This window comes from Heteronotia binoei, chromosome 6 (assembly GCF_032191835.1).
Source record: "Heteronotia binoei isolate CCM8104 ecotype False Entrance Well chromosome 6, APGP_CSIRO_Hbin_v1, whole genome shotgun sequence".
In the NCBI taxonomy this organism is placed as follows: domain Eukaryota; kingdom Metazoa; phylum Chordata; class Lepidosauria; order Squamata; family Gekkonidae; genus Heteronotia; species Heteronotia binoei.
Window position 1 is genome coordinate 44,074,526 of NC_083228.1, and position 14,933 is coordinate 44,089,458.

At 42.4% G+C, this 14,933-nt stretch overlaps 1 protein-coding gene across 1 annotated transcript in view; it reads left to right on the forward strand.

Moving 5' to 3' along the window:
* The window catches only part of STK32C (serine/threonine kinase 32C), a 225,983-nt gene that overhangs the window by 120,816 nt on the left and 90,234 nt on the right, over positions 1 to 14,933 (forward strand). The window contains exon 2 of the mRNA XM_060241388.1: positions 6,713 to 6,768. Coding sequence (XP_060097371.1) covers positions 6,713 to 6,768 — 56 coding nt within the window. The remainder of the gene's footprint in view (positions 1 to 6,712; positions 6,769 to 14,933) is intronic.

The following is a 14,933-nucleotide window of genomic DNA, read 5'->3' on the forward strand; positions in this document are numbered from 1 at the left end:
TGGTAATAGCATTGTTGGTTTAATTATGTTCTGGGCATATATTGGGTTGGAAAATGGTGCAGGCAGAATGTAGCACAAAGGATGGATCTACATGCCTCCCCCTTCACATTGCATTGCAGGGGGCTCCAGTGGGAAAGGGGAATTGAAAGAAATCATGAGTCTCCTCTCTTGGGCAAGCAGAAGCACTCCTCTGCTCACACAGGTTTGGATCCAACTCACTGCAGGATACTTGGCTGGATATGGCTGTTCTCTACATAAACTTTAAGTCCTTCACAGTTAATATTGCCTAAAATTTCCTAACAAGAGTATTAGCCCAGATAAACTGTATTTGCTATTAATTATAAAATAGTTATAAAACCAATTCATATTTGAATACCTGATTCTTTTCACCTTCATACTTAATACGTATCACTAGGTGGGTGAATGACTCATAAGACAGTTGGACAGTTGTCTTTGTGATATGTGGGTTTAGGCTGTGGAGCCAAGATTTAGTTTCCCACAAAAATGTGTTAAAATTCTCTTAGAGGTTTGTGACACCATTTTCAATTTGCAAATCTTTGCCTCCGGATATGTGAATGTTTCACACCCATTGTGCAATGTAGAGTAGATTACAAATTCTGCACAGGGCATGTGTTTTCTTCAAAGGCAGGGGAGTAAACCTGTACTTTCTCCATTAGCTCTGTCATGCATCCTGAAGTCCCTCTTATTGACTTGTATATTTCCAAATACTATCTTCTCCTCTCTGTAGAAGAGCTGCTTTTGGTGGTATGAGCTTGTCAGACTAATGGATATCCACGGCCACAGTATCCGTACCTGCTGATATCTTAATGGTGATAGGGTCCCAATGAAAAGAAGAGTTTGTCCCTGATACAGAGGAGGGGAAAATTATGAAACATTTTAGAGTTTACATTAATCTTTGATAGGGTTGCGAGGTCCAACTCAGAAAATACCTGGGGACTTTGGGGGTGGAGCCAGAAGACTTTCCCATTCTCTAAAACAAACAAATAAAAATACAGCAGTACAGTGCCCCTGAAGAGTCTTCATTTCCTTGTCCCTCATGAGCTGCAATACCAGTAAATGAAAGTGAACACGCATTACAAGCAGTCAAAATAAACAGAGTTTGCAAGCACACCCTTTTGTGATCTCATTGGGGATGAATTCACAGGAACTGCTGTATTTCCACCAACTTCTTCAGACTAACACAGGCAAATAAAAAAAGAGAGCGAGATGGAGTTTTCCTCCAACCCATAAACAGGTTCCTATACAAAGATATCAGAAACAAATGCAAAACAAGCATAGAGACTGCTCTTGCTCTCTCACACACTTACTGGCTCTGGTTCCTATAAGAAGATATTACTCATTCACACAGGTGGCTCTGCTGCTAGCCCCTCTCAGTGCAGTTTTCACTTCCTGCTCAAATTTAAAGGCAAATACACATTTTAAAACACATGGGAGTTTTCAGGCTTCTAAACCCACAAAGATCTAAACTTTCTAAAGGAACATCCTGGCTGCTGGGGCAGGACTTCCCCTTGCCGGACAGCTGACAGGGTGGAGCCTGCATAACTGGGGGATCCCCTGCTGGGACCTGGGGACTGTGTGGAGAAAGGGTTAACATGAAAGCCTGGCTTTTACTTTTGCTAGCCTCCAAGCAGGGATACCTGGTGGCCAATTGAGTGCTGCAAGGCAGGTTGAAATAGCAGCCGGGTCTCTGTTGAGGAGGTTGGGGGAAAAGAGCAACAGTGCCAAAACCTAGATTTGCTGAGAGAAGCCAGGATTTACTGGATGTACATAGGCCTAATCCTCTGTGATCTTTGTAATCTGGCTCCTCCAAAAAGAAGCCTACAGCCCCAGATTTGGCGGGATGTTTTTCATTAAAGTGTGAAATTCACTCTTCCTTATGTCTATGTTTGACATGTGCACATCTGTCCATTCTCTTTCCTTCTTTGCTAGATTCTCTGCTTGTCAAAACTGCCTCCCCAAGACATCAGAACAAGTCAAAGTGTGGGTCTTTTCCACCATGACAAAACCCAATTGGTTGTTATACAGTTAAGTTGACAGTGCCATTTTAGGCAGAGTTATACCCTTCTAAACCAGTTGACTTCAATGGGTTTAATCTGTGTAATTTTGCTTGGGAATTGCACTGTTAATTTGGCTGTATTACAACTTTCAATGGGAAAATTAACTTCTTGCTGAAGTCTTTTCTTTTAAAAGAACCTGAGACTTTCGCCAGCAATAAAATCCAATAGGAAATATTTCCAGTGGAGGGCTGGAGAACTCCTCATTTAACAAAAAAGGTCCATCTCAAAATTGAAAGTCAAATGGGTAATCCTAATTTAAAGCATAATTAAAATACTTTAGAATAATTAATCATAGTTGGGAAAAATGTCCAAATTTTAATAATTATTTATACTATAAATTGGTACTTTTGCACTCTTCTAGAATTTGTACCATCATAGTCTGGCATTCTGTAGTAGGAAGACCATATCCCAGTGCCAGTTTGGCCCACCCAGTTAACACTGTTCATTTATTTTCTTTTGTCAATTTCCAGATCTTCATTTCCCCTTTCTTTCCCCTTAAAACTGTAAAGACGTATTAAATACTCCCACACCAATGATTATGTGGTTTTAGAGGTCAAAACTCAGAACTTTCTATGGGTTTTAATGTGCCTATGGGTTTTCTGTGTGTGCATGCTTCCTTGTTTATTTCAAGAGAACAAACAGCTCTGTGAATTCATGCACTTTGTAGCTTCCCATTTTAGTAAACAGAACAAAGACAGTGCCCTACATGCATTACGGAGCCTGGGCTAAGGTAGATTCATACTCTTCTAATAATACTGTTATCTAAGGAATATCCTACAAAAGTCATAGATATTGTCAGCTTCTGCAGAAAACACAACATAACTTCATGATATTAACCTTGGAATTCAAGGCTGGACTGAAATGGGGATCTTTTAATGACTCTTATAACATTTGAAGCAGGATGCTTATTTTTAATTGAAACAAAATTTTATCTGGTTAGATAAATGAATTATACAGCCATCTTGCACTATGGTTATTTTTTATAAAGGCCAGATCATGACCATCATCTCAGTACTAATAATTTTCTAGTTGCTTTGTCTGAAGGTCCAGGCAACATTAAACATGATTAAAGTAATATACAAACACTCTTCCCTTCCACCATTAGTTTCCATCATGGTTCTAGCTAAAATACAAATGGAGTCATAAATCAACAGAAGCCAGAGGCTTATGTTTGTTTCCTCTTAGCACCAGTAGCAAGATTCACCACCACTATTAGGAACTCATCACAGCCAAGCACAGCAGCCTTCTGGAGTCTGTGGATACAAAACGTATGGAAGTCATTTCCTGTAATCACTTCTTTAATCCATAAAGTGCTCCTTTTTGCCCAGCTAATTTTTAAACCAAACAGAGTCATCTTTCCATTTTACCAATTCATTCTTTGGGTCATTGCACCGTATTTATTAATAAGAGTGCACTATTTTGACAGTGGGTTGACATTATTTCATACGTCCAGAGGCGTGATCGTGTTAGTCTGTTGTAGCCACTGGATTTCTGTTGTATATGACATTATTTAGAAATACCATTCCATGCATTATAAGGATACAAAAACATCTCTGGGCAATGTAAGGCAGAAAAGACTTCTCTGCGAGGCAAACAGAATGCTCCTCTCCATAAGCATCATTTGTACTGCTTCAGGGTTCTCATTAGCATCCTCTCATGATTTCCCAGAAAGAAAAATGCATTTCTAGACATCATAATTGCTACAATAAATGTGGCAGTGAAGGTGCAAGCCTGCACACCAGTGCACCTCTGTAATACCCATTGATTTGTATGTGCTTTTAGATCCATATTGGGTGAATATGTAAGAGGCCCAGGATCAAAGGGGAAAAAAGCATATTAACAGAGAATACCCAAGTTGTATGGAGTAACTAAAGGCTAGACTTGTTGCAGTGCTTGACATAGGAATGTTACTAAACATGAATGGTCCTGTAATGTGTGGCACCATTTACTTGTGTAATTTCTCACTCCTGCCAGGAACAGCAAATGGGGAGCAGGAAACAGCTGTAGTGATGATATCACAGCATAGCTAGTTCCGGGGCTTTTTTTTTTTAACAGGACCACAGTTCTGGCTGGCTTGGCATCAGGGAGTGTGGCCTAATATGCAAATGAGCTCCTGCTGCGCTTTTTCTACAAAAAAGCCCTGTGGAGCAATGGCGATGTTAGGAGGTGTGGCCTAATATGCAAATGATTCCTGCTGGGCTTTTTCTACAGAAAAGCTCTGTGTGAAACAATGGTGATGTCAAGTTTGTGGCTTAATATGCAAATGAGTTCCTGCTGGGCTTTTTCTACAAAAAAAGCACTGGCTCATTCTACCTGCATGTTAGAGGGAAAGGTGGAAAACTGAGTAGCTCCTCCTTTTTTGACAGCAGCCCAATATGGAACATCACATCTACTTCTACTACAGCTCAAGCCTTTGCTCATTTGGCTGTCATAATTCTAAGATGCAATTAGAAGCAGGGGAGTTCAAGATGTTCAGTGGGTCTTCCATGATTTCATCCTGCTTTGCAAAAATGATATACCAGTTTTCTGGTTTGATGTAATTGAGTATGCAAATCAATTACAGACATTATGTACAATGAAGGCTTCTCAGTGGTGGTCAAGCACTGAGAGGCCACACAGGAGACTTCTGGTTCAAAAGCAGCACACTGGCAGGAATCAAAGGCATACTATTGCCCTGTGAGAAATCATGTGGTGCTACTAATATTGTTTAAATGTTTCATCCATCCTTTCAGGTTGCCAGGATTAGGCTTGATTTTTTTTTTTTAAAAAAAGTCCCCTGTGCAAGCACCAGTCGTTTTCGACTCTGGGTTGACGTTGCTTTCACAACGTTTTCACAGCAGACTTTTTACAGGGTGGTTTGCCATTGCCTTCCCCAGTCATCTACACTTCCCCCCCAGCAAGCTGGATACTCATTTTACCGACCTCAGAAGGATGGAAGGCTGAGTCAACCTCGAGCCGGCTACCTGAACCAGTTTCCACTGGGATCGAACTCAGGTCGTGAGCAGAGGGCTCCGACTGCAGTACTTCAGAGCATCAAATGTTTAAAGTTAGTTTCAGATTCAATACACTTTGAAATTCCACAGGGTGGCAACTCAGATTTCTATAATGTGCAAGAACTGCAGTCAAATTTGGGGGAGTTGCTACTTCTGCCAGAAACTGGCAGCTTGCTATTTATGTCTTTCTATGAATTGGCTGTGTGACACATGTCATAACAGTAGAAACAAAAGACTGGTGCCCATGAAATGTTAGTGTATGGCCACCAGTCAGCCACAGTCCTGAAATTTTGAATCTGGCATGCCAAATTTTGCCCATGTGCTTTTGCTGAAGAGAAGATGGGCACTAGCAACCTTAGTGTACTTGTGTTAGAAGAAGAGAAGGGAGCCTAGATTATAGCATCAATGACAGCCCAAAACAGGATGAGTTCTGTAAAAAGATAAAACATTGGTAATGTTTGTCAGTGTGCATGGGGTCTCAATATAATAACCCCAAGCACAGTTCTATATGGCCCTTGTGCACTGTTCATTAGAGTTCAGATTACTTCTGTTATCTGCTGTGAGTCTCAGCAAGAAATGTGAGCTATAAATGAAGGAACTAACTAAGTAAATAAAGGTATTCTATAAGCAGTGAGCCAATCACAGAACCTGAATGTGCAGCACTGCTTTGTGTATCACATTCCTGATCCTCTTTCAATGCCTAGATTGTGTTTTAGGACTATTTTGTGTTTTATGAAAGACAAACAAGATGGGAAGTCAGATTGACAGTAAGTAATGGAAATGGGACAGGGAAGAATGTACTAAAAATGGAAGAACAAATAGATCCATCCTTCCCTGCCTCTTCCTAGAAAGTTGGGAAGGGAGCTGTCTTGAACCTTTCATCCAGGCTGATCAGGGTAGTTTGCTTATTGTGACAAGGGCATAGGTCTCATCATCCTCTATGTGTGATAACTCAGTGTACTTTTACACCCTCTCTGTTGCTTGGATGGTAGAACCAAACTGGTATTAAGCCAGCCTTTCTATTCCACCTTCCTTTCTTGCATTTAGTGTAGTGAAGGAATTGTGGGTTTAGACAAACTCCAGTTCTGCATGGATAGCTTAACTGGAGTTAGTTTTCTTTCAACTGCTATGTAGGATTCTCTGCCTAGATTGAGAATTCTGGTTGAAAATGCTGGCTTGAGGCAGGGGGTCAACTCCAGTTAAGTGCCTCACCTACATTTCTGTGGCACACGCCTGATGTTAACTCTCAACCCTCTAGGAGACAATAGTGGGATTTGTCATTTATTGAATTACAGTTATATTGAATGTGACAGAGACTTTTGCACAGTCCTTTTTGTAAAGTAACTGATTGCTCAGCATTGACCTATGTAATTGACAGTTTATTTGGTTAGTTCTCATATTTAGATCCTGCCTTTCTTTCAAGAAGCTATGTACCTGAGGGTTACCCCATTTTATCCCTGTAATGTAAGTTAGGATGAGAGTATGGCTGACCCAAAATCAATGAGTGTTCACTGCTAAATACAAATCAAAACCAGGTCCAGATCTAATAAATTATACCTTGCTATCTGGTGAAATGATCAGTGGCATGCTTCTTTGAAATACCTTGGTGGAAAACTAATGAGATTTTTATTTTTTTTGCAGTGAACTTTGATCACTTTCAGATTCTCCGAGCAATTGGGAAGGGAAGTTTTGGCAAGGTAAGAGGAAAAGTTGGAAATTTGTGGGGGAAGGAAATGTAGGTGATTAAGTGCTCCACAATAAAGACAAGTATCTCATAGATTGCTTTGATTCAGGGAGAACTGGAACCTTCTTCTAATTGTCATACAATTTTTTCTACTGTAATTATTAGGGTCACATTTTTAATCGAGCAAAGTATTCTATGTAGTTCCATACACTTCCTTTTAAATGAAATCAAGTGAGTAATATATAATAGCAGTGATCATATCATATTTTGATAGTAGTAGAGACTGGTGTGTCATTTTTCAACCAATTGTTGATTAATTTTTACTAGGGTTTTTCTCCCCCTGAAGAACATTTCGTTCATTATCTGTGTGTTATGATATGGAACATAATGGTTTTTGTCACAGTGTTTGCCTTGGATGGGTTTATTTCTTGGTGCTTTGTCCTTTAACATTTACCTTTGCTAGATGTTTTTTAGTTTTCCATCCCATTTACAGTGCTTGTTGTTTTGCCAATTGTCCAACTGTCTTGAGACAGAAAGGTATTCTTCGTTTCACAATTCCTTGGCTGTCTGAATCATATTGTGCATACGTTGACCTAAAGGCAATTGCCCTTTGAGTTTTGTCTTCTTCTGCTCTATGTGGAAAGGGCAAAGAAAACTGCATCAGCTATCACAGCAGTTAGAATATTCTGGAAAACAGCACAATGTAGGTTTTGTTACTGTGCTTTATGACTTTCTGTGTCTGTATGTCTGCATTGTATATTGTTAAGAAAGAAGAGGAATCTGGGTTGCAGGAAAGCAGTCAGAGCAGGATTTCAGTACATTCAAGCACAAATACCACAGAAGTCATCAGTACCAGTACTTGATCCTGGCACTCTCCTTTTAGTACCCCAACAGAGCACTGTGTACCCTCAGAGACTGGGGGAAAGGAAGCAAGAAGCAAACAGAGGACAGGAGGACAGGGAAAGCATTACTGATACTTTTCTGGATTGGAGAACCATAAAGGATGGCTTCCTAAGGCTTGAAGGTATGAGGAAGGATGGTTCACAGAGAAGAGCCAGGAAAGGCAAGAGGAAGATCTAGAAGCAATGGTTAGCTTAACCAGTAAGTCAGAACCCAGGGCACATGGACAGAAGGCAAGCAGGAGAGTAGGCATATATGCTGGTTGACATGGGAAAGGAATCTCAGTTATGGAAATCAAGCACAATAGGAAACAAATGTAGATTTGGCAGCCTTAACAGGAGGCAGGGGAGATCTTGAAAAGTCTGAACCAGGGCTTTTGATTGGTGTAAGAGGGAATGTAAGGCAGATCAGAGACTGACTGCTCCTCCAGTCAGAGGAGAAGGGGAAGGACTGGAAACTAGAAAGAGGCTTGATTGACCTGTTTGAATGAGAGCTGAAGTGAAGGAATTGTCTTGGCCTGTTGGAAGAGGATGAAGACAGTTATTGCCTTGACTGAACATGTCATTGGATCAAAACATACAATACAATGGTGCCTCGGTTGAGCTCTACATGACTTCTCTAAAGATCTGCATACTGGAGCTCTTTCCTTCAAGAACCAGCCATTTTTTTAGAGGGCTTAGATTCTAGCATGCAGAGTGACTAGTTCCAGACTCATATTCCTTTTGCCAATCCACCTCCATTCTTTCCTAACAGTGTCTGTAAAATCTGTCTGGCTGTTCTGGATCTGGCAAAGATAGTCTGGCCAAGTAATAACCAAAAGGGTAGAGATTGCCGCCAACAGAATGGAGGCATGTCAGTATTAATAACACTTTTGGCAGACAGAAGACTTCTGTTGTTCCTTTAGTATAACAATGCTTCTCACACAGGCTATATGTTTTAAAAATTCTTGGACCTGATGGAAGTATCTCATTCATTTTGCTTTCCTTCTAATACATTTTAAACCTCAGGGTCACTTAATGTGAAACATCATGTAAAACATCAGTAGAAGAGCTAGAGCAACATTCGAGGTGACTTGGCCAGGTATGGGTTTCTTTCAGCTATGTCTGAGCTTAAAACCATTTCATATGACAAACACTATGTTTTTTTTGGGAGGGGGGACATAACATTGTCTGGGATCAGGGGCAGACCCTGGCCTGACTGCTGCAGCGGGTGGGGGTACAGAGCAACCGCAGGATCAGCAGAGCCTTCTCCACTTCACCCTGATAGGCTCTTCTTACAGCTGTCTCTGACACCCAGGACTTACCTGAGGGCATCTAAGGACTTGACAGTCTAGGGAGTGACAGCCCTGGCCATGAGGAAGCTGGTGGAGACCCCTTGGAGCATGAGGCAAGAGGAGCCAGGCAAGAGTTTGGAGGCGAAGGCAGCTGTGGCAGTGAAGACACTGGCCACAATGGAGCTGAAGACGCAGGCTGGGAGCCTTTCTCTCTGAAAACAGAGATGCTGGGTGTCCTCAAGCCATGGCATCTCTACTGGAACTCAGTCTAGGGAGATGAGGACCCTGGGGCCTGGGCTGTTCTGGTGAGTGCCTGCAGCTAGTGAGGCCAATCTCCCTCAACCCCATCAGGGATAGCCATCCATCCAAGGCAGCTGGGGGTGGGTGACCCCGGTGAGGGGTGCTTGGAAGGGGAGGGCTCAAAGGTGGGAGGGCCAATAGGAAGGGAATAAGCAGGAGTGGCACGAGGGGTGGTCAGTGGGTGACGAGTTCAAGGCAGATGAGGTTGAGGATAGGTAGAGTGGGAGAAGGCGGAATCAGCAGGAATATAGATGGAGTTCCCATGCAACAGGCTGGGTAGGAAGTTATGACTGGCAACACAAGGCTGTGAGAAGGTAGTGTCCAGTTGGGAGGAGAAGGAGGAGGAACAAGGCAATGCAACCCCCTCCCCGCCTGTTTTGAGGCCTGGAGAACCTTCCTCTGAGCAACAAGCAGGGTGGCAGAGCACCACCCATCACAGGGTAAACAGGTGGGACCTCACAGCATTTTTCAATCTGCTTCTGACACAAGATGGTCCATATTGATTAATGATTTCAGCACTGTGGCCCACTGTCCTATGAAGGTGCTTTCTTGTGGCCTCCATATAGGCTGCTTTCAAAGGTCTGTTTAAAGCACATTTGTTGCATATACCCTGACTAGTCTGCCAGAAGCATATAACAGGCTATAGTTTGTTCATGTATCCTCGTCAGTCTGCTTACTTCCTTTCCTGCTTACCTCCTTTCCTGCCTCTTCCAAGCAAAATCCCTGAATGCTATCTCAAGCTATATTATAGTACCAGAATGTGGACCGCCTGCTTACTATTAGCTGTAAAAAGTAGGAGGAAAACGGTCAACAGGAGAGGCCTCAGGTAAACCACATTTTCCCCTCCTCAGCTAACAATTGTCAGTCTCTTTCTCCCTTTCTATCTGGGATACTGAAATCCTAAACTTTTTGTACATGTGTATACAAAATGTGTTATAATTTCTGTAGTAAATCCACAAAATAGCCTTTCTATTTTGCATTTCACTTCCTTTTAAGATTTCCCCTCTGGGAAGCTCATTGGTGAATGATCACTCTTTGGAAAAGGGAGCATGGAGAGCAGGCAGAGGGGAGGAGTGTGGGAGCATCCTGGGGTTTTTCCACTCAGGCATCACAACAAACTGCAGTTGTTACAATGCTTGATACAAACCATAGTTTAAAATTCCAGTTTATCATCTACCAACAAACCTCCACAGTTTGTTGGGCAACCTGCATTCCATCTTCAGCAAGTCACACTCTCTCAGCCTCCCCCCCCCCCCGCCTCGCAAAATCTCTTATGGGGTAATAATACTGGGTACTGTACAAGACTGTTGTAAGGAATACTCCAATGTAAACTTCTGATTTCCAGTGATAGTAGGCAGAATCAGAGGAAGGCCGGCCTCTGTGCTCTGTTTGTTGGCCCTGCAGGTAGGGTTGCCAGGTCCTACCACAATGCTGGCAGGGGAATCTTGGACCCAGTCCAGGGGTCACGTGCAGCACGATGGCATCACTGTGAAGTGACATCAGTGACACAGTATTGCTCTGAGTTTCGGGCAAAAATTCTATGGGGTTTTTTTTTGCTACAAATCATAGAGTTTGCCCCAGACCCAGAGTGTCATTGGTAAGTGATATCATTATGTCAGGGACACTGCACTATGATGTCCCTGATTGGGGTGTAGTTTCCTCTTCTGGCCAGCTGGAGGTTGATGGATTGGAGCTCTACAGACTGGAGGATCCCCTGGCCGGACCGGGGGGTCTGGCAGCCTACCTGCAGAGCATCTGGCTGGCTGCTCTATGAAACAGTATGCTGGACAGCATGGATCACTGGTCTGATCACTCTTCTTACGTTCTTATGGTCTAATGACTTGGATCCACCAAAATATTTTCACTCATAAAGGTCCTTGTGGAAGGTTGAAAAAACCCTCACGCTGGCCCTTTGCACTATGTTAACTATAGCATATCTTTTTTTTTTTTTTTGCATGCACAGTATTGTTTGCAAACTGTGTCTGGGCAGTATATGATATAGAAAATGCTAGGTGTTCTAGAAGATCTAGTAAAAGTGAAACTAGACTAAATCTGTTCATGTTTCTGCTCATGTGTTCCTGGATTCAGTCTAGTGCCTTGAATGCTTAAAAATGCTATACAAATGCTAAAATTCATCACCTGAATGTAGGACTGCTGGCCTCCAGGTTGAGCCCAGAGAGTTCCCAGAACTACTGCTGATCTCCAGATTACAGAGATCTTGTTCCCCTGGGCTAGAGAAAATGGCTGCTTTGGAGGGCAGACTCTATGGCAGCACATTCCTGCTGAGCCCCCTCCCATCCTGTAACTCTGCCCTCCCATGTTCTGGGCCTGAATCTCCAGATATTTCCCAACCTGGACTTGACAACCTTATCTGCCTGCTACTCAATAAAATTTTCTTAAAATCCAAATATGTAATAATATAGGCTTTCTTTAGAAAATGACTTCAAACAGAACCAATCACTTTAATTTTTGTTTTTGACAATCTCTTCTTTCCTCTTAGGCGCTGATTAATATCTCTGAAATCCAAAGACATTATTTCTCTTTTAATCCAAAAATAATCAAGAAGATTAAGATAAAAGTGCTAAATGACTTGGATCAGCTGAGTCCTAACATGCAATTATGACTCATGGAAAGGGTTATGTGGCTACAATGTATGATTCCTTCTTTCCATTACTGTTGCATAACCTTTTAATTCAGAGCCCGATAAAGGAGCTAATGAAATTCAGTCTGTGGGATCAGGCATGTGTCAAAATATGAGCCAGCTTCTTATTAGTAAATATTCTACTGAAATAAAAAGCAATGCTTTATCTGGTGAACAAGTAGATAAAGAGCAGAGACCCAAGGTGGCTCATTAATCTGCTTAAACAAGAAAGCTATTTCTCTAGTACATTTTTATCCCACGCTTCCTCCAAGGAGCACAGGGTGGTATGCGTGGTTCTCCTCTCTCCATTTTAGAAGAGAGGAGGGGGGAGGAGAACTAAAGCCATATATCTATAAGACAGAGCGGAGGGTAATAAAGGAGGCACTTCTCAGAATAGAAAATGAAAAATCATCTAGGCATGGCTGACTAACAAGGAGTCTGTTTTTCTGTTTTATGTGGAGTTGAACAAATCCAGAAAATGTAGTGTAACAGATTCTTGCCTGTAACTGTAAGGGTGGAACAATCTACACTTTAGTGTGTGCTTTGAACTTGTCTCTCAGTATTAAGCAAAATGCCATCTTCTACTGGAAAATCCAGTATTAGGGTTTCCAGATCTGAATGACAAGCTGACGGGGGACTTACTGGGAAGCTCTGGAAGAGGGGAAGGGAGAAGCATGCTATGTCTATGTCACCTCCAGGTGATGTAGCCCTGTCAGGGACATTGGGGGTGACACTCTGGTTTTTGGGCAAAACTCTATGATTTGAAGGTATTTCTACCATAGTTTTGCTAAAAAACTAGAGTGTCGCCCCCCCCCCCCCCCGCCCAATATCGCTGACGTGCCTATCTCACTTTTGTGAGTCGTGTTGTGTTTGGGGCAGTAACTCTCCCCCAGCAGCCAACTGATCAGTGAAGGGAAAGGGAGTGCCAGAAAATAGGGATCTTCTGCTGTACTGGGGGGACCTGACAAAATATTGTTCTTCGCAGTATTAGTACATTGACAAGCTTAGGTGACTCAAAAATGCCATATAAGTGTGAAAACCTGGAGATTTGCCTCTCTTCTCATCTAGGATTGTCAGCCTCCAGGGACCTGGAGGTCTCTTGCTCTTTCCAGACAATAAAGATCAGATGGAGAAAATGGCTGCAATAGAAGGTGGACTCTACAGCAATCTATCCTGCCGAGGTCCCTCCCCTCCCCAAACCCTGCCCTCCCCAGGCTCCACTATTCAAACCTCCAGACGTTTTCCAACCCAGAGCCCTACTCTTGTCTCACCTGTGTTCACATCTCTGACAGATTTGAACCCTGATGCACTGGACAGCCTGTGCTGAACCTGCCAATCAGGGCGGGCAAAGCTGAACCAGAATAAATGGAACCTCCCCACCACAGAGGATGACTTTGATTATAAAACAGGGAGGATTTAGATATTTGATGGCTAGCTAACAGTAAGCAGAATACTCGGGAGTGCCTGAGTATATTTCAAGAAACATTTCTTTAAAATATTTCCCCCCTCCCCAACTCATAGCTGACTCAAATAATTTTCACAGGTTCAAAACACATACAGTGAATGCACATGAGGGAGAATGGCAGCATAATAGTGGCTTGCTACAAAAGGAAGATGGCTCTAGAGAGTGCTGTCTGTATATCTGGAGCACTGAAGTAGATGCTCATACAGCTCTCTCCATGTTGTATCATTTCTGAAAAAGCAGGGGTTTGATGGTGTGAAGAGAGCCATTTCCATGTACATTGGGGTGGTGTTTATTACCACAATTTTGCTCATCTCCTTAATAAATATTAATTGAACTGGCATGGAACATATGCAAAGCACTAGAGTTTGCAAACCATTCAGGCAATGCCATATTGTTCTGTCTTCCTTATGCAGTGCTTAACTAATACACAATTATGAATATAGACGGGGGGTGGGGTTGGTAGAAAAATCCCAGCAAGAATTCATTTGCATGTTAGGCCACACCCCCTGACATCATCATTGTTTCACACCATTGTTTTTGTAGAAAAAGCCCCGTATAAACCTTTTTGCATATTAGGCAACACCCCTTGATGCCAAGCCAGCCAGAACTGCATTCCTGTGCATTCCTGCTCAAGAAAAGCCCTGCATATAGATATGGTTTACAACAAGGTATTCCTAGGTCCTGAAAGGCAGACAGGGACAGGAATATTTTACCCTTTTGTCTCTTCCCCGTTAGCTGAGGGACACCTGTTGCAAGCTAAAGAGTGGGTAGTCCTGCCAAAGTGCCATGTGGGGTGGGGGATCCTTTGCCCCAAGCTCCCACTGACCACTGCTGCTCAGAAATGTCACAGGTGACATTGCATTTGACTGAGGACAGTGATGGGACAGTACAATATCTGGCACTCTCACACCCTCCACCCTTTGTAACCCCCTTCCTAGGGGGTGCTGTGGAAGTCCCACTTCCATTTTAATAGGATATTGCTCTTATTGGCTGATATCTTAGTATTTTAATGTTGATTTTCTTCTAAATTCTTGTTGTACTGCTCTTGTAAGCCGCTGCTTGCAGAAATTGGGCAGCCTAATAAATAGAATTTAATAAAATAAAAGTGACATAGCATGGCTCGAGGTTTTCCCGTATAGTTTCTGGTGATTCCTAGAACTACTCATCTTCATGTATGGGACTTTAGCAGAAGTGATGTCATCACATGCATGCTGCCACTCACCACATCCCCGCTCCAAATCTTCCCATTGGCCTGGCCTGGCCTGGCTACTCTAAATAGGGAATCCTACTTTGCAGCTGTATTAGGCTGTTACAACAATAATAATGGAAAGATCTTGTGATACTTCAAAGCCTATACCAAAAGACTGAATGCTTGAGTGATTAAGTGTCATCACTGTTTAAAACTGAAACAATAGGACATATTCATAGGTTTCATTGTCACTTAGCAGTTTAACATCCGAATCTCCCCTTAATGTTCCTAAGCTGATCTGAATAGGTGAAGTTACCTCATTGCTTCACAGAGTTATTTCCCAAGAATAAATAAATGTTTGTACAATAACCGTGGGACACAAGGGCCTATTCACACCATCCTCTGCACTT